A 21,823-nucleotide genomic window follows, 5' to 3' on the forward strand; every position below is an offset into this window, starting at 1 on the left:
CCAGAGGAAGCAGTGGCATTGCGGGGTCTTGCACCCCTGCAGTCTGGGGGGGCACCTACTCTGTGCAGGCCAAGATCCTGTCCCCGCAGCAGCCTAATCGGGGCTCCTTCCCAGGCTCCGAAGGTGGTGACCCTCTGGCTGACAGCCTGGCCAACACCAGGCGTCCCCCAACCCGTTTTCCACATCAAAGTGCGTGGGATGCGGGTCCCAGGAATCCTGTCTCCCCTTACACCCCCCATCGCACCCACAGGCGCTTCCTCCTTCTGCCAAAACAAACTTTATTGCACCAAAAGGAAAAAAAAAAGAACTTCATTTATGTACAGTCGGATATAAAGACATCTCTGACTCCTGTGCATATATGTCCTTAACTCAAGACCAGGGCTGGAGGCCAGCGAGCTCTGCCCCACGGCGGGCAAGAAGATTGTCACTTCAAGGTGGGGACACTCGGGCGAATGAGAGACAACACTGGACCACAGACCCAGGGCCCTCCTCCGCCCACCTACCTCTGGGGACCGAGGGCTGTCGGAAGCAGGTCCCCTGCAAGTCCTCAGTGGGAACCGACCCCACCCACGCATGCCACTGTCCAATCCTGGCAGTGTTCCCAGCCCTCAGGGTGGGGTGCTTTCCGGTGCCCCCCAATTGTCGGTCCCCTAGGAGCCCAGAAGCCACAGGGCAGAGACTTCGTAGCAGCAGGAGGACAGGTGCACAACGTCCTCCCCTCCCTGTGTCACCTGGGTCACAGCCTTGGGGCCTGAACAACTTAACCTGCAGTCACCTACAAATGCACAAATGGGAAGCCGGGTCCACAGCGTCCACACCCTTGGACACCTAATACTGGCCTTGTCACCAGCCAGCTGCAGGACACCGCGCTGAACAGAAGCAACACAGCCAGGCCGCAGGTGCGGCTGCAACAGAGCAGCTGGGGCGAGGGGCCTCAAGTCCTAGCTCCTGCCGCTGGGGACCCTGCTCCCCACAAATCCCTGGGGTTGAACTGAGGAGGGCACCATGGGCCAGGGTGAGAAGACGCAAGGAGCCAAAGGGAAGTGTGCTAAGGACCGCCCACACCTGGGGAGAGGCCCTGGCCACCAGACACGGACACTCGCAGAGCCCCGCAGCCACTGTGCTGGGAGCATCTCCAGCGATGACCTCGGGAACCAACAGTATTTCCGGCTTCTCCAGGGCCTGCTGCGGCCTGGACCTAAGGCCCTTTCCCTCCAGCCTGAGCCCGGAGACCGAGCTGGGCGGGGCAGGGTGGAGGTGCAAGGTGCCCTAAAGCTTCGCCCACAGCCAGCTTGACACTGTCCTGCTCTTTGGTCTGTCTAGAACAGTGACCATAAATTAGGGAGAAGAAAACCACGCTGGCCCAAACAGCAGGGAGGGAGGGAGGAGCGACAGGGAGAGGGGCTGGGGAGCCCATTTGAAGACTGGAGACGGACAGAGACAGACAGACAACCACCCAGACTGCTCCCGTGCCAGGCACCCCACCTGAGCTTCTCCCTCCCTAAGGAGTGCCCCAAGAGGCCTGGAGGTGTCAGCCGTGGGTCCTGTGGGTGGGGCCCTGACCTCCCCGATGGTACCTGGGCCTTGATGGGGAACACAGCCCCAAGGCCCCGGTTCCCTGTTGGGGGGAGCGGCCTGCCCAGCCGGGCCAGGGCGGCGGGTCTACAGCCGCAGGCCGCCGTGCAGGTCCGCTTCGGTACCCGAGGAGCTGCTGTCAGAGTCCATCTCTGCGGCCTCGCTGTGCAGCCGCTCCAGCACCTTCTGGCGGATGAGGCCCAGACGGACGAGGAGGGACTGGTAGTCGAAGTGGCCCCGCTTCTCCCCAAAAGGGTCCTGGGAGGGAAGGAGACAGGCAGGACTCCAGCCTGGGTGGTCTAGTGACCACCCCCTTTGGTGCCATTGGGACAGAGGGCACACAGTGGGAGTGTGACAGTCACCCAGGCCCACCAGTCACAATGGCCACAGCCTGTTCTGAGAGCCCGGGCCAACACTGAAATGCCCCTGAAGACGCCACGCCACACCACTAGGGACAGTCTACAAGGTGTGGATGTAACTATTGGGGACCAGCGGCCACCATCTGCCAGCCTGGCCTTTCCAGCATCCTCTGCACACCATGACAAGTTAGCTGCCCTTCACTCTGGGGCCCAAAGAGGACGCAGCTCAGACCTGAGTCCTGACCTCCCCAGGGACCCATCCCATCCCTATCCAGAATTCTAGGCATCACTCCAGGATCCCAGCCCTGTCCTTCTAGATCACAGAAGGCTTGTCAGCACCCACCCAGCATACCCAAGGCCCAGGGCTGGCACTCACGAGTCACCTCCCTTCTGCCGATCCTGCCCAGTCCTTTCCCCAGCTGGGGACAGTCTCACTGGGCACCCCCACTCCCAGGAGCAGAGCTTAGATGCTCCAGGTCCCCTGCCCCCTGCCCTGAAGGCTGGCAATGTCCTGGGCCACCCTGGAAGCACCTGTGTGCTCTCCCCGAGGCCTTGGCCTCAGGGCACACGCCTCAGAGTGTGAGCAGCCAGAACATTTCCCAGGTGCCCCAAGCACTGTGCTCACCCCAAGCTTCTGATGGGGCCTGGGGTTGGAAAAAGCCCTAAGGCAGGAGTTGAACTCCTGACCACCGGTGGGGGTGTGCTCTTCCCACAGTGGAGAACTGAAGCCCCAGGGCAGCCCAGCACTGCAATGTCTGGGATCTCAGAGACTGTTACCTGCATGGTCTGGCCTTGGAGGTGCAGGCGGTCCTTGCAGGCCACCTCGTAGAAGTCGTAGTACTCTAGGAAGGACTTCTCCATCACGCCCCTGGAGAGCCGGCAGAGCCATCAGGGAGCGGCAAACCCGTTTCCCTGAGCCATTTCCACTCCCAATGGGAAAGGGGCAGGTGGCTGCTTACAGGGACCAGAGGAGACGACAACCTCTCTGTTCCTGAATAGACACGAGGATCCCTCCCCGCTCACCTGCAGCCCTCTCCAGCAGCTTCCTCGCCTCTGCCTCCCAGCACCGGCCGCCCCAGAGGCCCTCAGAGGTTCGGACTGCCCACACTGCAAGGCAAGGGGAAGCCAGGGGCCTCCTGACACTCACCGCAGGGGCTCCGGGCAGGGACACTTCCCTTCCATCATGTCACAGACCGCGACTCTAATGGTCTCATGCCGGATACACTCATTGTAGTTTTTGCTGTCTCCTGGATGTCTCTCCTGCAGGTCGACAGACACCACTGAGTCCCAATGCAAAACGGAGGGGCAGGGAGAGCTGCGGGTAGAGCCCCTGCTCTGTGATCACTTCCCTCCCATCCTGGACTGCCTGCCAGGAAGCAGCACCAAGGGACAGCACAGCTTTTGGAGCCTCAAGGATGGCCTCCCTTCCCTGCTCCAGTCCCCTAAGAGCCCACTTCTGAGCCAGGGTCTCGCTATGCATCTCAGGCTGGCCTCGGACCTACTAGGGTTGGCTTCCAACCGTTGCCTCTGTAGGTGATCAAACACCACCACACCTAAGTCAGGTCAGCATTAAGCAGAAAACATCCACCGGGAACGATGGGGCATGGCAGGCAGGGGTTGCACACCTGCAACCCCAGGACTTAGAAGTTGAGTCACGAGGATCCCTGTGAACTCAAAGCTAGCCTGAACTACATAGCAAGTCCTATCTCAAAGGATAAAAACAAAAATAAAACCAAACAAAAACAGCCTGGCGGAGATACGCCAGTCGTGGCTCGGAAATGAGCGGCCCAGTGTGCAGAGGCAGCAGGTCCAACTCCCAGGCCCTTAAGTACAAAGGTCAGCAGGAAGAAAGGAGCGTACAACAGCAGAGCAGATGGGCATGATGGCACATGGCTACAGTGCCAACATGTAAGAGGCTGAGGCAGGAGGCGCCATGAGTTTGAGGCCAGCCTGGTCTACCTGGTGAGTTCAAGACCCCTCCAAATCTCAGAGTGAGACCCTGTCTCAAAAAACAAAAATAGGAGCTGGGGATTTAGCTCAGTGGCATAAACACCTGCCTTGCAAGCGTGTAGTTGTGAGTTCAATTCCTGGTATAAAAAAAAAAAAAAGGTGACAGAGTCACAGCCAGTAAGAGCGGCTCTGGTCAACACCTCCAGGTGCCAGCAGGGCTGCGCCATCACGGAGCCAGCCGCTCACAGCCATCAGGAGCAGAGCTACAGGTTTCGGGACAGAAATCCCACTTGCAGCCCAGAGCTGCCACAGGTGACAGAGAGGGGAGGGGCTCCCTAAGGGCTCCGAAGTGAAGCCGACAGGCATGGCGGGGTTCCTAATCTCTGAAGGACACAGTAAGTTTGAAACATCTGTCAAGTGCCATGAGTTACTAGTTCGGTATAAGAAAGTTTACATTTTCTTCAGTACTGGGAGTGAACCCAGGGCCCTCACACTGAACCTCCCCAGCCCTTTGTATTCCAGGACACTGACCATCGAAGGTGAAAAGTTGCCCAGGATGCACTGGAATTTATGCTCTTCCTGCCTCAGCCTCCCAGAGTACAGTGAGGACAGGTGTGTACCAGGACACTGCTTTGTGATCACTGGAATTTTCCCTGTGGCCCAGAGTAAGCCAGGAGCGAGCTCCCCTGCAGATGGGCCCTGGAGACTTTGGCTCCCTGCTTGGCCCCCCTCCCTCCAGGAGAGAAGCGGTGGGGTAGTACCGCCCAGAGCACTGCAGAGCGCAGCGCCAGCGAGGGACAAAGCAACAGCCCCAGCGCACAGTGCAAGCCCAGCACCACACCTGGCGGCAGGCCGAGAGGAATGTGCCTCGCAACCCCTGCCCCGGCAGCCACCTCACCTGCTCGAAGCCGGGCTCGTTGTGGTATGGGTTCTCAGTCATCAGTGACTGGATGGAGATGAGCACGGAGGAGATGCTCTGCGCCGGGCTCCAGGCCGGGCCAGTCCAGGTCCTGCGGACACCATGGAGGCAGGCGGCAGGGGTGAGGCGAACAGGCAGGAGCCCTGGGGGCCCTGTGGGAGCGGTGTACCGAAACTGCCCCACCGCCTGGCCCACTGCCATGAACCCCCGGAAGGCCCCTTCTCCCCAGCAACCCAGGGCCTAGCCCAGTGCAGATGGGGCAGCGAAAGGGGAGGGTGGTGTGGCAAGCTGGGAGGGGTGTGTGTGCCTCAGACAGAGGGACAGTGGGGAGAGCACCTCAGGCTGCCAGAGCTGAGCGTGACCTCTGCACACGGGGGAGTGTGCTGACTACGGGTGGCGACAGGTGGGGGTTGGGGGCAGCAGCCACACACCGGACTGAGCTGTCTGCTTCGAGGCCGGGTGTGTGGGGAGGGTCAGAGATTGGGGATCCAGAGCTGCAGAACCCAAGGACCACAACACCCTGCCGGAGGACAGGACGAGCAGGGCGCTTGCACTAGACAGGCCCTCTCTGACACTGCACCGAGGGCAGCTTCGAGGCCAAGAGAAATCCCCACCTGCTTCTGATCACACTGGCCCAGCTAACAGAAGGGGCTGGTGTAGGGACTTCAGCAATCTCTCAGAGGGAGAGATGGCAGAGGACCATCATGTCCTGAGGAGCCGGCCGGTCAGGCCTGGGGGGCCCGGCCAAGTCAGGCGACAGGAACTTTGACAGTGGCTCTCTAGTGCTTCTGACCTGTCCCCGAGAAACCCTCTGCCCCTCCTGCTCCCTGCAACCCTCCAGGGTCAGGGAGGTGGCCAACAGCATGGAGGGAGAGGGACTGGCTGTCACCCTCCACACCTGAACCTTGACATGCCTCAGTGACAGTCAGCCGTCACCGTCCCCATCCACAACAGCTTTCTGCGGGCCCTCGGAAACCTGCTGTATGGACAAATCCCACGCAAAAGCCACGCCTGCACATCCTGTGCGCCAGCCCACGGCGGCACCTGCACCCTATCAAGCCGAGGATTTGGGCTCAGTCTGTGAGGAACCACCCTGCCTGGCAGACCGAACCTCTGGCCTAGGGGAATCAGCAAAACCCCAGCTTCAGCATGCCTAGCTCCTTCCCCCGGCACCTGCCCCAGCTCCTCTCCACCTTTATCCTGCTTGCAGCCCAGATATGCCAAGGCCATGTCCACACCTCGTCCCTCTGCAGCCCTCAGAGCAATGACAGGGGACCAACAAGAGCCACGAGGCCAGCTCTCAGCCAAACACAGAAGGATCCTACATGCAGCTCCACTCCAGCAGGATTCCCACCCTCACTCCGCCACTGTGGATGCCAATGCTACCAAAGCCTCTACAAGGTGCCCAGACCCCACCTTGGCCCTGGCCCCTGGGCAATCAGGGAAGAGCATGGCAGACCTGGGCCGGTGCCCAAGCACCGTGCTGTCAGGTGGCTCGGAGCTTTGGCCTCCGGGTTCAGCCGACGAAAGGAGTGGCCCAGTGCCACCCCCGCTGTCACCACTCAGCGCCCAGGACGCCTCTTACCCCAGGATGCTAAGGCAGACCTTGCCGTTGCGGTAGAAGTTGGGGTTAAATCTCACGGTGTTGTTGCCCGTCGTCATCAGTTTGACCCGAGGAGGGTGGATGGGGTAGTCAGGGGGACACCGGAACACGAACAGGAAGAAGCCCCCTTCATAGGGAGTGTCAAAGGGGCCGGTGATCAAGGCATGGATCTGCAAAATAAAAGCTGGTTCAGAACTGCGAGAGGCAGCCTCACCCTACCTGGCTTCCAGCCCTGTCCTGCTGGAAGCGTCCCTGTCCAGCCACAGTTTGCATCCCCAAGGGCATAAAGGACCGGGCACCCTCCCATAGCCTGGCTGGGAATGTTAACAACCCCGCTATAGGCTGGGTGTGGTCAATCATGCCCCGTAATCCCAGCACTAGGTAGGCTGAGGCAAGAGGTGCCTCAGGAATTCAAGGCCAGTGGTGGCTACACAGTGAGTTCACATCCTTACCTGCACTGGAAGACCTAGTCTCAAAAAAAAAAAAAAAAAAAAAGTCCCACTACAGCACCTCCAGCGGGGCCTGTTCTACCTTTGGAGCCACCCAAAACAGAAAGCAACTCCCTTAACTGACTGCAGAATAAGCCTTAAATCCCTTACAACGTGACCTTCCGGGAACCTCCCTCCTCCATGTTACACACGACAGACAGCTGGGACCTTAATGTGAGGGCTTCTGTTTGTCTCACAGTGCAACTCGGGTCAGTCTCAAACTGTAGGACCCTCCCTTCTCAGCCTCACAAGGGCCGGGACTCTTCAGACCGCGCCACCATGCCCAGCTAGCGTTTCTGTTTTTGTTTTTTACTTGAAGAAGCCAATCTGCGTTTCTCCTGAGTACATGTCTAGAACGGCCCAGGTCAGACAGGTATGCACTGCACTGCACTGCACTCCACCCGGCACTTAAGAGGCTCCGGGCAAGGAAAGAAGAAAGGAGGAGAGAAAGGGAGAGGTCAGACCAGCGCAGGTCCTGCCCCAGGGGCCAGGCATCCCTTGCTTTCTCCACAGGGGACCGGACCTAGGCTGACAAGGTGGCTCTGGAACCAAGAGAAACAAAACTCAAGGTCTACTAGGGGCCATTACATCACCTGAACTTTCCCCATCACTGCTGGTTTGGAAAAAAGCACACACAGAGAGAAAAAACCAACACAGCATCCTTAAGAGAGCACCAGAAGCCAGGACACAGCTCGGCCACCCAGCACCTGTCTGCAAGCACAAGATCCTGAGTTTGATTCCCAGTACTTGAGGGAAAAAACAAAAACCTCTAAGTTCTCTTCCTCCACAAGCCCTAAATGTTTTTGGTTTTTTTGTGTGTGTGTTTTTTTTTTTTATTCCAGGGACCAAACTCACCACCTCAGGATGAGCTACATCCCCTGCCCATTGTTTTTAGTTTTTGAGACAGCACCTTGCTATGCAGTCCAGGCTGGCCTCAAACTCAACAATGACCCTCCTGCCTCAGCCTCCCAAGTGCTAGGATTACAGGCCTGTCCCACCACGCCTAGCCTTAAACACAATTCCTGAACAAGCTTCCCTTTTCTTTTCTGAGTCTCACTGGGTATTCCAGGTTGGCCTCAAACTTGTCGCCATCCTCCTGCCTCAGCCTCCCTGGTGCTGGGACTGCAGGAGTGCACCACCTCACCAGCAAGTTTGCTCTTCTCTTTTGTGCTAGGAATCAATCTCAGGGTCTCACGCTTGCCAAGCAGGCGCTGTGCCACTGAGCTGGGTCTCCAGCCGTCTTCTCTTGGAGGATGAAAACCTGAGGCGACTCAGGCAGGCGTATTTTGGCTTCAAAGGGTCCCAAGCACTGCAGTGTGCTCAGAGTGTGCACAGAAGAGTAGGAAGACCTTTCCACCCTGCCCCTCAAGTCTGCGGCCCCCCACCTCGCAGTCCCCTCCCCCATCCTTTACTAGGAAGAGCTACCTCAACTGCCCTCCATCAACACAGAACCAACTCGGACTCAAAACAGCCCTCCACACTAGTATTCCACAGGCAACAGTAGCCAGGCAAATGTCATTCTCCACACAAAAGCGCGACGGGAAAACCTACGGGAAACTCTTTCAAAACAACGAAGGCGCAAGGCATGGTAGCACAGGCCTGCAATCCCAGCACTCAGAGGCTGAGGCAGGAGGATCACCACAAGTTTAAGACCCATCTGGTATAAAAGGGAGTTTCAGGCTGGCCTACACTACAAAGACTCTGCTCAAAACAAAAACAAACAAAAAATAACAACAAAGGACCTGCCACGGATGCAGAAGCTAAATGTACAAATTCGAAACTGTGAGTTGTCACTCAAAGCAACAACAGTAGGTATAGAAAACCTGGCTTCTAAAGCAAAAGAAAAAAAAAAAGAAAACCTGGCTTCTTCGTGGCACCAGTGTAGACAAAAAAGTACGTAACACAGGACACAGTCATGCAGAGGGCAGCGGCCTCCACAGGCCTGACAGTCACTGCATGCTTCCTCTCTGGAGACAGGGGCTCAGTCAGGGTGGACGGGACATGCAAGAGTGACCAGCGAGGACCAGAGCCAAGCAGGGTCAAGTGAGCACCACTGATGGGCCCAGCTGGCCCTGCCTGGGAATCTATGGGGGTGACCATCTGACTGAGTGCACCTGCAGACAAGGGTGCTCGGTCCTCATACTCCAGGCCTGGGGTAAGCTGAGAGGACCAATGTGGCCCCAGAACAGAAACCATCCCAAGTGGTCTCAGCTCACTGTGTAACCCCAGAGGCGCCGGTCACTCCACAGGTGCCTTGATGGTGTCACCTGCATACGAACTAGTAGAGCCCCAAGTACCAGCTCTTCAGCTCTCCCAACCGCCGGGACCCAACTTTCCACACCATGACACCAGCGAGTTCCGTACCTTAGTCATGTCCACTGTGTCAGGGACCACGAACATCCCCGGGGGCGGCTCCTTGTAAATGGACATGATATCCCTGCAGGATACCGAGAGGGGGAGGAGTGAGGGGAGTTGGGTGGGGGGAGCTCCTCGAAAGACAGCTGGCCTCCCTGGGCGAGGCCAGGGCCCCAGAAAGCCGTGCTTGGTACCGAGGCCGCCTGCGGTCCTGCCAGCTAGAAATCGCATGTCAGGCAGGCCCGAGAGCAAACTGTCATCAAAGAGGCATTGTGTCCTCCTGGGGAGGAGGGCTGGCGGTGCAAACCAGGGATCCTGAAGGCACAGTCACCCGGCATCCCCAGAAGCCCCAGCATCCCCAGAAGCCGCAGCCTGTCCCTCCCCGTCCCTCTTTGGCCCTCCCACAGGGCGGATCTCTGGCCCCCTACCCGCGGTTCCCAGGCACTGCTGAGCGATAAATGCAAAGCGCCTCGGTGACCAGGACAGAAGGAGTACCCCTAAAAACGCCAATCCATGCACTGCACGGTGGACCCTGGCTGGCAGGAGACTGTAGAAAGTAAAAAGTTTACCCCGGCATCTTCCAGTTCAGGACACTGCTAAAACAGAGGCCCCTGCAGGCCAGGCACCAGGGAACCCTGTAAAGTCACTGGAACCCCATCTGGAAGATGACCTGTGCTGTGTGCTACAAAGAGTTTCTTCTACACTTTACCTCATCAACTGGTGAGAGCAACAGAGTAAAGTCAGACATTCAAGGGCCGGGGAATGTAGCTCAGCGGCACAAGCGCCTGCTTGACAAGCATAAGGTCCTGAGTTCGAGTCCCAATACTAAAAAAAAAAAAAAAAACTCTACAGGAGGAAAAATCTAGAGACCTGGTCAGGGGGAGAGATTAGGGACAAAAACGGTGTAAGCAGACTACAGAGCAGAGCAAAGAAGTACTGTCCAAACTCAGAGGTCTCCAGGGTTCGAAGACCAAGCTGACCAGAGTGAAGTGCCAAGTCTGAGTTAGAGGCAGCGATCCCCAGAGGGTGAGCGGGGCCAGGCGCTGTGCCAGCTGTCTACACACTGCCCGCTTAGTTTTCAGCACAGCCTCAGCCAGCAGAGAGATGTGAAGGGTCTGCAAGGTGCTGGGGTGGTGTCTGGATTGGAGACGCTGGCAGCCGCGCAGGGGAGAGGTCTGTCACGAGCAAACAGGTTTCAGGGGTAACAGCTCAGCGGAATCGCCACACTGAGCACTTTGGCAAAACCTTTCTAGGAGACGCCACCATCCAGGTTCAGACACCCGAGACATAAGCACGAGACATAAGCACGGGAACTCGGGCCTGCCTCCCTCGCCCCGAAGGAGTGCGTGTGTTCCACTACAGTAAACCAGATGGTCCACGGTGGACAGACGAGAGCAGAAGGTCCCAACCCGGGTGTTCACTGCCGAGTGACACGGGGTGGGGGGGGGGGGGGAGCCTGAGTTTCAGGAACAGGTGGAAAAGTGGACGGCTTTGGGGGGACTGCAAAAGGGTCCAGAAGAAGTTCCGGCAAAGTAGCGCAAGCCATCTCAGTCTGGGGGTGAGGGGACGCGGGGAGGAAAAAAGGCAGGCAGGCCGGGGCCCGCAGGCGGCGCAGGGCGCAGAGCGCGGGTCGCAGCCGGGCCGCCCGGAGCCCCGGGGCCGATGGGTGGGGCCTGCGGCAGCCTCGGACCTGGCGGGGCGGGGCGGGGGGGGGGTCGCTGCGGTGCACGGGGTCGGCCGGTTGGAGGAGGGGACGGCGTCCGGGCCAAGCGGGTTCGGGAAGGCCGCGCCGGCGGGGCTCGGGGCCGGGATGGGCCGGGTGGGGTGGGGAGGCCATGCCCGGGGCTGGCGGGGAGGCGGCCCGGCTCACCGCTTGATCCGGAGCAGACACTGCGGGGCGGTGCGCTCGCCGTCCCAGTCGGAGCTGAGCGTGGGGTCCCAGTGGCTGAGCAGCGCGGCGCCGTGCGCCGCGGCCGTGGGTGGGAGCCCGGGCAGTGGGGCCAGGCCGCTCCCCGGCGCCCCGGCCCCGCCCGCCGCCGCCGCCGCCGCCCACACGTCCGGCAGGAACGGCGGCCCGAACCCGCCGCTGCCGCTGCCGCCGCTCACGCCGACCACCCCGGCCACGCCGCTCGCCCCGGGGCCCGCCGCCCCCGCGCCCGCCGTCGCCGTCGCCGCCTCCTCAGTCGGACTCTCCGCCATCGCTGCTTCGCTTCCGGGACCGCTCGGCAGCACGTCCGCCGACCAGAGCGGCCGCTGCTCCCGCCCGCTGCCGCACCACCGAGAGCCAGCCCAGAGCGTCCCTCCCTCCGCGCCCCAGCCCGGGCGGTGATGGCCCCGCCCACTCCGTCCTGACCAGCGAGAGGGCGCGGCCAGAGCGTCCACCGCGGTCCTCCAGGGTGGGGGCGGGGGCTTGTGGTCGGTGGGGGCTCTGGGTCCGCGCTGCTCCTGCGCGGTGCAGGGTAGGAGGGAGCTGCAGGCCGGGCCGCGCAGAACGTTTTATTTCCAAGAACTGAAAAGGGGCACAGAGGCCGATCGTGATTGGCTCACGCCTGTCATCCCCAGCACGCGGGAAGCTGAGGCAGGCATATTGCAGCGATTTCGAAGCTTTTAACAGTGAGTTCAAGGCCAGCTTGAACTGCATAGCGAGATCCTGACACAAAATCAACAAGTAAATAAATAATAAAATAAAATCTGAAAGGACCAGCTGGAGCTTTGCGCTCCCTGGAGCCCGTGGGAGGAGAGGTAATCTATACAAAAGAAGGGAGGCCCTAATAACGTCTGGAAACCGGTGGTGCCAGATGTGTTTGCAAATTTAGAGATACCCAGCAGGTGCAGGCCGGCACCCAGGAGCCACACCATTTCCACAGAAAAGTGCATGAATATCCACACTATCTCCCGGGGACGTTTCTGAATATTCATACTGGTGAATGACGTCATTTGGGATTACATTTTGCCGCCAGATTTGGTTTTTTTGGAAAGAAATCTCATTTTCAGGGCTTTGTGAATATCCAGTCAGGTCCAGGCCTGTGGACCTGAATGGCAATGGCCAGTATTTATTGAAAGCTCGGGATTTACTTTGCAGTTGATATTTATTGAGTGTTTAATGTCAAGCGTTTTATCGGCTTGTCTTATTCACTCCCTCTGGCTGCCCAGTGATGTAAGGACTATTATTAGGCTGTCGGGACAGATGGAAAAACAGGCCTGCAGAGGTTCGGCCACTTCCCTGGGTCACACGGAGAGCAGGTAGCAGAGCAGGGACTGCAAGCCAAGTGCACACGTTCAAACCGCGTGTGACCCTGGCACGGCTTGGACCTCTCGGGCACGTGCTGTACTTTAACTCGGTCGGATTAGAGTCAGTTGCCACACCCAGCAGTGCAGCGCACGTGCAGACACACACACACACACACACACACACACACACACACACACACATGCGCTGCAAACCACGTGTTATCTGGGAGTCCAGCTCGGGCTTGACTTAAAGGAAAATCAGTCCGCTGTACACAGATTTCACACTTCGCTGGTATGGTGTTTTCGCACTGTAGTAGATGCTGACATGGAAAGAGGTCAGAGGCAGAGCTGGTGATGCATGCAGATAATCCCAGCACTCTGGCAGGCTGAGGCAGGAAGATTCATCACAAATCCAACCCTAGTGTGCGGCACTGAACAATACGGCAAGCCCCTGTCTCAAAATTAAAAATAACTGTTCCCTAATTAGACCTTTATATTCCTGAAGATAAAATAAACATTTAATCTTTTGGAAAAATAAAATTCAAAAGGGCTGAGGGTGTAGTTCGATGCAAAAGCCCTGGGTTCCATCCCCAGCACAGAGGTTGCTGTCTCAGGGAGGCTGAGGGAATGCGTCTTCTGGGCTGTGGCAACGCCTGTCTCCCCTACTCCAGCTAGAAGTTTTAATTCCTTCTAAAAGAGTTCCAAATTTTGCTTGGGTGTGATTTAGGAAGGTCACAAACAAAGACTATGCCCTGGCCCCTCCCTGGCCAGGCTCCCGAGCCCTAGGCCAGCCGCTCCCTCACTCAATGCCACCATCCCCAAGCGCAGAATCCAGTAGCAATGACACAGTGAACAGAAAACACAGAGCTCAGAAGGAAGAGGTTCCCGTTTGAACCTATACTGGGTGTTCTCTGTTTCCACATGGATGGCGTGGCGCTAATCCCTACCTATCGAGATTTCTTTTCTTTTTTTGGTTTTTGAGGTGGCAAGTTACTATGTAGTCCAGGCTGGCCTTGAACTCACTTTGTAACCCAGGCTGGCCTCCAACACAGTGATCGTCCTGCCTCAGCCTCCCGAGTGCTGGGATGGTAACCCTGTGCCATCACACTTGGCTTCTCTTAGGGCTAAGTGGGACATTTCCACAAGTGGTTTGTAAAGTGGTGACCACTGTACAAGTAATCAGCACCTTGCTGGAAATGGTGGCCCAGCCTGTCATACCAGCATTCGGGAGGCTGAGGCAGGATGATCATCTCTGGGGTTGGAAGCCAACCTGGGCTACATAGTGTGACCCTTTCTCAAATAAATAAATACATAAGGCTTCACCTGCACCTGTGCTTTGTTGTATTTTTTTTTCTACCCTGAACACTTTTTCCCATGCTCCTGAGGAAAATCCTTGTTGGTTTTTTTTTGTTTGTTTGTTTAGTTGGTACCAGGGATCGAACTCACAACCGCATGCTTGCAAGGCAGGCGCTTATGTCTGCTGAGCTAAATCCCCAGCCCCCAAATCCTTACTGTTTACTCTCCTTTCTCTGCTCAGAATCTGTGAAAGCAGAGCAGGGCCAGCATGCAGCAGGAGGGGGAGGAGAGCGGGAGGTCATGGGTGGGAAGTGGCCCGGCCAGAGTGACTGTGCCCTCACCTGTCCTCACCACTCTGCCTCAGCCCTCAAGGCTCCCTGCAGCCCGTGCTTGGCAGGCCTTTGCCCCCCAGGCGTGTTATTTTTATTAATTAGTCACCTCAATTACTCCCTCCTCCGGTTGTTAAGGATGACTGTTCGCCTCTGCTAGAGTAAGTACTACTTTTCGTTCTTTCCCGGTTACTCACCTGGGAGCCGCTAGTTTGGACCTCCCCTAGGAAGCCCAGGCCGAGCTCTTCTGGTCTCCTCGGGGACTCAGCGTGCAGGAGATGCTGCAGAAATCATAAGTAGAAAGCTAGGTGTGGTGGCGCACACCTGACATCCCAGCGCTCTGGGAGGCTGAGGCAGGAGGATCACCCTGAGTTCCAGGACAGCCCGAGAGCCTAACTCAAAAAATCGAACCAAGAAATGATGGAGGGAACTGCCCCTGCCCTGGCCCGAGGGCTTTGCAGTGGTGCTTGTTTACTCTTAGAAGTCACAAGCCAGGGGTTGTATAAAGGACCTGGGGACCAGGGCGCCACCTGCCATGGAAAGACCTGGACTCTGAGAAGGGCGGAGGCCGTCGAGGTAGGCTCAAGGGAGCAGCAGGTGACGGCTGGCTGGTTTCCACAGGCAGCAGGCAGAGGGCAGGAGTGCACCAGCTGGAACTGCTTCCCTGACAACCCAGCACCCTGACCAAAACTTTGCTTTGCTTCCTGCTGGGGCTGCCTGCCTGGACCATCAGTCTCACTTTGTTTTATGTTTTTGAGACAAGGTCTTTCTGTAACTCACGCTCACTCTGTAACCCAGGCTGGTCTGAACTCATTAGGGATCCTCCTGCCTCAGCTACTCGAGTGCTAGGATTATAGGTGTGGGCCATAACATCCTGCTCTGATTTTCTTTTTAAAATTTTTCATCCTGTGGTGCCCGGGATGGAACCCAGGGCCTCTAGCCTGCTAGACAGGCACCACTGCACTATAGCCCAGAACAAGATTTGGTGGTACCTTGCTTGTGGGAGGTGCCTTCCCAAGGGCAGGGCCTGACAAGTGTCCAGGGTCCAGGTCATTGCTGCCCTTTAACACTTCCTAAAAGACCCTGGGAAGAAGCCTCCCTTGTCCGCCTCTTCCCTCTCTTGGCGCACAGGAAGGCCCTTCCCTCTTGGGCCTGACTTTTGTCTTGGTTGCTGGCCAGGAGCAAGTGAAACTCCCTTCCAAGTGGGAAATCCTGACCTGGACAGGAGAGTGGGAACACGGAGTGGGTGTTCCAAGGCTTCCCAGTCATTGTGGCTGTGCTTAGTAATTTAGTGAGACATCTATCAGAGCCAGCCACGCTGGCAAAGTCGTCCCAGGGATCTGGAGGCTGAGACAGGAGGGTCAGTAGGAGTTAGGGGCCAGCCTGGGGCTAAATATCGACTTCAAGGTCAGCCTGCACTTCATCCTGTCTCAAAAAACAACAGGAAAAAGGGCTGGGGATGTAGCTCAGTGTAAAGGTCCTGGCTTCATTGTCCAGCAGATACAAGTAATACATGTACACTGCCACTGAGGTACACATAACAGTAAGGTGTGTGTAGACAGTCATGGAACCAACCAGACAGGTGTTATTTACTTATTCTTTTATTTCTCATTTTTTTGGTTGCTACCATCTAAGAATACAATAAAAACACTATGAAATGTGATTGGATCCCTCTCCAGACCCTCCCCCTGGCTTTGAACACGCTCTGGAAACTCTTTTTTCTTTTTTGTACCAGGGATCAGAACTCACGACCCTTGTGCTTGCCAAGCAGGCGTTTATGCTGCTGGGCTAAACCCCGGCCTGGAAGCCGTTCTGTGGCACCGTGGCTGCTGCCTGGATGTCCTGAATCCACTGAAAATGTCCTCCTTTCGTGGTCCTCTGGACTTCAGAGTAGTCAAGAGGTCACAGGGTATCTGGTGAATCCATTGGCAGAGGACTGCTAATGGTCTCCTGAGCCCGCCTCTCCACTGGGTGACACCTGGCAGCGACTGCATTTTGCTCTCACAAAAGACCCAGTAAAGACCCTCAAGAAAGAGGACTCCCAGAGCTGCTTCACAAAGTGGTAAAAACGGTGGGACGGATATATCTCAAGCGAGGGGGGAATATTTTGATATTTTGAGGATTAATGACAATGTGTCCTTTCTTGTAATAAATGTTTAAAAATGCAAACACTGGGGGCTGGGGATTTAGCTCAGCGGCATAAGTGCCTGCCTTGCAAGCAGGCAGTCATGAGTTCGATCCCTGGTACCAATAAAAAGGAAAAAGACCAAAAAAAAAAAAAAAAAAAAAAAAATGCAAACGCCCCCCCCCCCCACTTTTAAATCTTTTTGAGACAGACTCTCAGTATGCAGTTCAGGCTGGTCTCGAACTCAGAAGATCCTCCTGCCTCAGTCTTCTGAATGCTGGGATTATGGGCATGTGCCACCATGCCCAGCTCACCATATATTTTTACCAATCCCCTTTATGATTTTTTGAGGGAGTTTTCCTATGTAACCCAGGCTGGCCTTAAACTCAGGGCAATCTCCTGCCTTGGCCTCCCAAGTGCCAGGGTCACAGGTGTGTACCACCAGGTTCTGTGTGATCACCCTCTTATCGTAGACCCTCCTTTAGAATACAAATATTTTGGACTAAGCAAAATGGTACCACCTAGGCTGGTCATGGTAGCACATACTTGTAATCCCAGCACTTAGGAGGCTGAGGCAGGAGGATCACAAACTCAAGGCCAGTTTGGACTAGTTAAAACCTTGTCTCGGGGCTGGGGATTTAGCTCAGCGGCATAAGCGCCTGCCTTGCAAGCAGGCAGTCGTGAGTTCGATCCCTGGTACCGATAAAAACGAAAAAGACAAAAAAAAAAAAAAAAAAAAAAAAAAAAAAAAAAAAAACCTTGTCTCAAAACAGTCCCGCCCAACACATCAGACCTGAGACAAAGACCTTCAGAGATGAGGTTATGGGTCTAACTAGCACATCTGGGATAGGAGACTGGTTTTCCATAGCTACGGACACTTCTTGCCCAGCTCATGTGGAGGGTCTGAGGCCATCTGCAGCCCTGGACGGAGAAATTCTTCCCGGCTTCTTGGTAAAACTAGGTCCTGGCTCTTGCAGGAAGCGAAAGGCAACCTCTTCCCGGGGGCTGTTCCTGGGTTACCTCCGGGGCCCAGGACTGGCAGGGAAGTCAGCAGGACACCCAAGGGGTTAAGGTGCCACGTGATGACAGGGTTGCCAGTGACTAATCCATTGCTCCCCAGTGACACTCAGGTTGCCAGCTGTCAGCCCCGGGCCTGCTCTGCTCCGGGGAGCCCTGAGCTGCAGTTCGGGTTCTCCCTGGCCTGCTCTCTGCCAGCTCTGGGGAGTTACTTGTGGACAAGAGCCTAGGAGGAGGTCTGAGTTGGCCGTCACAGTTGGGGTGGGGGCACCTGCTCTTGGCAGCCAGCAGGCAGGGGCCGGGGCAGCTTCGGAACTCCGACCATCATTTGGTGCCAAGTATGCCAAGGTCAAAGATCCCAGGGTACAAAGCAGTGGCTGCCCAATGTCAGATGCTTGGCTGGGACCTTCAAGGAGTCGCTGAACTTGCGTAAAGCAGAGGAGTTGGCCGGCTAGCTAAGGACACAGGTGTGGAGCTGAATCCAAGCTTCACTGACCAGCAGGGTAAGCCAAGGAGGAATGCCTGCTCCTGTCAGCTTTCCACTGTTTCCTGGCCTATACCATCATTCGTGTTTCGGTTTTTTTTTTTTTGAGACAAAGTCTGTGTAGCTCTGCCTAGCTTGGAACTTGCATAGACTCTCCTGCCTCAGCCTCCCAAGTGCGGAGGTGTCACAGGCACATGCCACCATGCCCAGCTCCAGGACTGCCTTTAACTGCATGTGCTTGTTTTAGCAGCACATGTGACACAAAAATTCATGCAGTGTTCTGTATCTTTTTTTTTTTTCCAACTGTATGTAAACTGAATCCATTGCCCTTCCCCCTTGGGGCTAGGGGCTCAAGCCTGAGCTACACCCCCAGCTTTCTGCGCATGTTAACTCTTTCTGCTGATCACCTCTATGGTGGAAGGGATTCTTAAGGCTAATTAGGGTCAATCTTGGTTTCATTCCTTCACAGAAGTCGCCCAGTTGAGACACAAGGTTTTGACCAAATGGGTCCCACTTCGAGGAGTATTTGCTCTTTTGGAAACTGTCCAATTTGAGACCATGTCCCCTAGGTACCTCTGCATTATGCTGTTCAAGGTATGCTCTTCCTTAGGGCCTAAAAGAGCACTCAGGAGGCTGAGGCAGGAAGATCACCAATCTGGGCTCCACAGTGTCTCAAAAAACCAAAACCAAATCAGTCAGAGATGTAAAACATTAGAGTTCATGCCAGTGGAGCGCCACAAAAACGTTACACATCCTGGGGCTGGGGATTTAGCTCAGGGACATAAGTACCTACCTGCTTGGCAAGCGCAAGGTCATGAGTTCGACCCCCGGTACCACAAAATAAAGTTACACATCCACATAGGACTTGTGAAGGGCAAACTCACTTCCTCCTGGGTGACTTCCTGCTTACCAGAGAGGCCCAAGCCCTTTTTCCCACCTCTGCCCAAGGCCGCCCCTGAGGTCCAAGGACAGAGGCAGGCACAAGGCTTAGAGAAACGTTGTTTAATGGTACAGCTCGGGGCCCAGCACCAGGCACAGGGGAAGGGGACACTCCGAGGCGCTCACATGGCGAAGAGGATGAGGAAAGCGACCATCAGACAGAAGAGCCCCATGGCCTCGGACAGAGCGAAGCCCAGGATGGCATAGGAGAAGAGCTGCTGCTTGAGAGACGGGTTCCTGTGGGGCAGAGACAGATGGGGTGTTGAGAATATGGTGGGGTACAGGGCAGGCTGTACAGAGCAACCAGGCTGAGGAGGGCCAGGTGTTACCCAGCCTGGGGGCTTGACAGCATGCAGAATAGCAATGTTGCAAATTGGCAGGCACATGCTTAAATTCTTTCTGTTTTGTTTTTTGAGACAGGGTCTCACTATGCAGCTCAGGCTGGTCTGGAACTCACAATGATCCTCCTGCCTAAGCCTCCCCAGTACTGGGATGACAAGTGTGTGCCCCCATGCTCAGTTCCCACACTTTTACCCTGATGGAGATCACTGGAGAGGACAGATGGAATCAAGCTGCATGTACCCGAAGGCCATTTCTCCAGCCCAGACTTGCCTAGGGGGTAGAGCTCACAATAGCAGGTGCTCTAAGCTGCCCCCAACTTACCTGGCATAGCCGATGATCAAGCTGCCAAACACGGTCCCAATGCCAGCCCCAGATCCAGCCACGCCAACCGTGGCAGCCCCGGCGCCAATAAACTTGGCCGCTGTGTCAATGTCCCGGGAGACAACGCTGGTCTGGAAGTCCCGCCTGGCCACCTGGAGTTGGGGGGCGCTGCTGGAGGGCTGGATAAGGGGCAGGGAGAGAATGGAACGGCTGGGTAAGGGAGATTTCACCCTCTCGCCCCACCCACTGGACAGGTACAGAGAGCCCGAACAGGACTTCAGTTCTGTCTCCAGACAGTGCTAAAGAAACTGCTCGATTAGACGCACTTCATTTTGCAAATGTCTTTTGTTTTCAGAGAGGGTTTCAATATGAAGCCCAGACAGACCTTGAACTTACAGGGATTCTCCTGCCCCAGCCTCCCAAGTCCTGGGAGGACAGGGGCACGCTACAAAGCCCAGCACTACTTGTGCAAGTTTCTCACCTATGACAGTCTCTTTTGGAGACTCAGAACTACCAGAGCATCACAGATCCTCCTACTTAAAGGCAACTCCATTAACCTGAAATCGCTGCCGAGGAGACCCCAGAGTGGGCCTTACTTCTCACCGATTTAGGTGGGTCCTGGGGCCGGCTCAGGAAGGAGGCAGAGGCGGGCCTGATCAGACCCCGGGTACAACAGCGGATCTGCAAAAATCAGAAAGACACATCCCTCCCAATTAGGCAGGAAAAAACAATCCTAATGACAAGCTGGTCAGAAATGACTACAAAATCATACAGAGGATGTGTTAAAGTCCACCCATTTATTCCCACCAGGCAGGCTTGCACCAGACATTGCTGTCCTGGGGGCCTGGAGTGGCCAGCAGTGGTGACCACCGCGATTTGGAGCTATGTCTCAGGCTGCGGTGTAGCTTATATTGGCCCAAGGCATCACTCTGGGTTAGATCCACAGCACCAAAAATGAAACTACAGAATCGTGTGCCAAAGTTCATGTCTGGGCCCACAACCTCAACCAACACTGCATAACAGAACAAGAACCCACACATAGGGAACCCCTGTCTTAAAATCAGGCCCAGAAGAGGCCTGGACCCAGACTTCCGAGGAATCCATGAGGTGGAATCTGCTCAGTGTCCTCACTGCCACCCACCCTTGAGAGCCAGGACGCAGGGTAAGGCAAGTCCTCTTCGACGGGACTGTCCAGAAATATTCTTTAGTGCAAGGGCTCTGAAAGGACTGGAATCACCAGAGGATTCCAAAAGGCCCAGCGTTCCATCTCTCTCCCCAGAGGCTGCTGTAACCCGCCCAGGGTGCAGCATGGCCGAGGATTCCTGGTTGTGCGGTGCAGTGCGGTTCAGATGCAGCCAGCTTAGGCGGGGGTAAGGGTCAGATTGAGCGTAGGACTGCATTCCAAAGCCGACAGAGCTTGGTTTTCAGGCCTCGTTAAACAGGGGTTACCTGCATCCCGTCCTAGGCCTCCCTAAAGGGCCAAGCTTCTCTCGGTCCACTCATTAAACACCGAGGGCTCCCACACCACACACCGTACCCGGGGCGCAGCTTACCAGCGCCGGAGACAAGCGCAGGGCCCCGGTGGTCTGCATGCTTCAGTCTGCAAAGAGAATCAACAAGCGGTGATTCACTTTGGTCGTCTGGGGTGCGCGTGCGGCGGCGACCTTCTGCCGTTCCCGCACCCCTGCCCGCCTGCCCTGCCCCGATGTACGCCCGGCGGGGAGGGGAGGGCACCGGGGTCAGGGGCGGCGCGGGCTCCCGGGCACCGCCGGCAAGTCATGGAGGACGCCAAGGAGGGGAGGAGGCCCAGGCCCCCAGGGGCAATGTTGCAAAAGCGGCCGTCTCCTGGGGAGCTGGCCTCGGAAACTGGGCAGATGCTGCGGGAATCCAGCCCAGGCGACACAGCTGTCCCCGCCAAACCCGCGGGGCCCGGCCCTGCTCATCACCCTGGGCAATGAATAGGAACCCATTGGGCCACGGTCTCCCAGCCCCGAGCAATGCCCTTCCTCACGGGCCTGCGGATCGCCCGCTGCCCGCCCCATCACCTGCACTCCCGCTGCCCCGCAACCCCTGATCGGTAGCAGCGCGCGCCCGGCTCAAGGTGACTGACTCACCTCAGCTTTAGCCCTTGGTCTCGGGCTGGGCTCCCCTACTCACGTGTCTCGCGCTTCCTCCGTGCTCATTGGCCGCCATCTTCTCGCGTCTCCATTGGCTGGTATCTTGGACTTCTCTTGTCTCATTGGTCGTCTGCAGCTCCTTCCTCTCTCTCCACAGGGGCTTCGTGGCAATTCCCGCCTCTATGCGGATAAAGGCGGGTTTTTCCTTGGAGATCTAGGTTACGATTGGCCCGAGCTCCGAAATGCTCGACCATAGAGTCGGCCGGACTCCGAGGTTCCATAACCTCGCACACAAAATGGCGACCAAAGTGGAACCTGGAGAAAAAGGCGTGCAAGAGATGACGGGACCTGATGCTGGCAGACACATGACCTT

The 21,823-nt window shown here is 56.6% G+C and overlaps 2 protein-coding genes and 1 long non-coding RNA gene across 5 annotated transcripts; all 3 read right to left on the minus strand.

Moving 5' to 3' along the window:
- Positions 1-261: 261 nt before the first annotated feature.
- Positions 262-11,551, minus strand: Ube2z (ubiquitin conjugating enzyme E2 Z). The gene is made up of 7 exons (XM_063251401.1): positions 11,120-11,551; positions 9,259-9,331; positions 6,389-6,576; positions 4,783-4,894; positions 3,082-3,194; positions 2,712-2,802; positions 262-1,833 (listed from the first exon to the last, which is right to left on the minus strand). The coding sequence occupies exons 1-7, from the start codon at positions 11,446-11,448 to the stop codon at positions 1,663-1,665; spliced, it is 1,077 nt and encodes a 358-aa protein (XP_063107471.1). The 5' UTR covers positions 11,449-11,551; the 3' UTR covers positions 262-1,662.
- A 685-nt stretch (positions 11,552-12,236) lies between these two features.
- On the minus strand, positions 12,237-16,982 carry LOC134476536 (uncharacterized). Its single transcript, XR_010048296.1, has 2 exons — positions 14,303-16,982; positions 12,237-12,952 (listed from the first exon to the last, which is right to left on the minus strand). It is a non-coding gene; the product is annotated as an uncharacterized LOC134476536 (long non-coding RNA).
- Positions 16,983-18,718: 1,736 nt separating this feature from the next.
- Atp5mc1 (ATP synthase membrane subunit c locus 1) lies at positions 18,719-21,548 on the minus strand. 3 transcript variants are annotated; one of them, XM_003466885.5, is made up of 5 exons: positions 21,448-21,548; positions 20,887-20,933; positions 19,937-20,014; positions 19,334-19,512; positions 18,719-18,907 (listed from the first exon to the last, which is right to left on the minus strand). In XM_003466885.5, exons 2-5 carry the CDS (start codon positions 20,923-20,925, stop codon positions 18,793-18,795), a joined length of 411 nt encoding a protein of 136 aa, XP_003466933.1. In that variant the 5' UTR covers positions 20,926-20,933; positions 21,448-21,548; the 3' UTR covers positions 18,719-18,792. The 3 variants fall into 3 exon arrangements, with proteins under 3 accessions (XP_003466933.1, XP_063107473.1, XP_005002453.1); XM_063251403.1 differs by having other exon boundaries at positions 21,491-21,514; XM_005002396.4 differs by having other exon boundaries at positions 21,379-21,470.
- Positions 21,549-21,823: the final 275 nt, after the last annotated feature.

The sequence above is a fragment of the Cavia porcellus genome, unplaced genomic scaffold (genome assembly GCF_034190915.1).
Source record: "Cavia porcellus strain 051 isolate PalLab524CR breed Dunkin Hartley unplaced genomic scaffold, mCavPor4.1 scaffold_6, whole genome shotgun sequence".
NCBI classification, from domain to species: Eukaryota; Metazoa; Chordata; class Mammalia; order Rodentia; family Caviidae; genus Cavia; species Cavia porcellus.

Excerpts from the sequence above, each read along its gene's own strand:
- Ube2z (XM_063251401.1), bottom strand. The coding sequence starts at position 11,448 with ATGGCGGAGAGTCCGACTGAGGAGGCGGCGACGGCGACGGCGGGCGCG. Across the intron at positions 9,332-11,119 it reads TGTCTGCTCCGGATCAAGCG|GGATATCATGTCCATTTACA; the intron begins GTGAGCCGGGCC and ends GGTATCCTGCAG. Across the intron at positions 4,895-6,388 it reads GTCTGCCTTAGCATCCTGGG|GACCTGGACTGGCCCGGCCT; the intron begins GTAAGAGGCGTC and ends TGGTGTCCGCAG.
- Atp5mc1 (XM_003466885.5), bottom strand. The coding sequence starts at position 20,925 with ATGCAGACCACCGGGGCCCTGCGCTTGTCTCCGGCGCTG. Across the intron at positions 20,015-20,886 it reads TGCGCTTGTCTCCGGCGCTG|ATCCGCTGTTGTACCCGGGG; the intron begins GTAAGCTGCGCC and ends TGATTTTTGCAG. Across the intron at positions 19,513-19,936 it reads CCCAGGACCCACCTAAATCG|CCCTCCAGCAGCGCCCCCCA; the intron begins GTGAGAAGTAAG and ends CCCCTTATCCAG.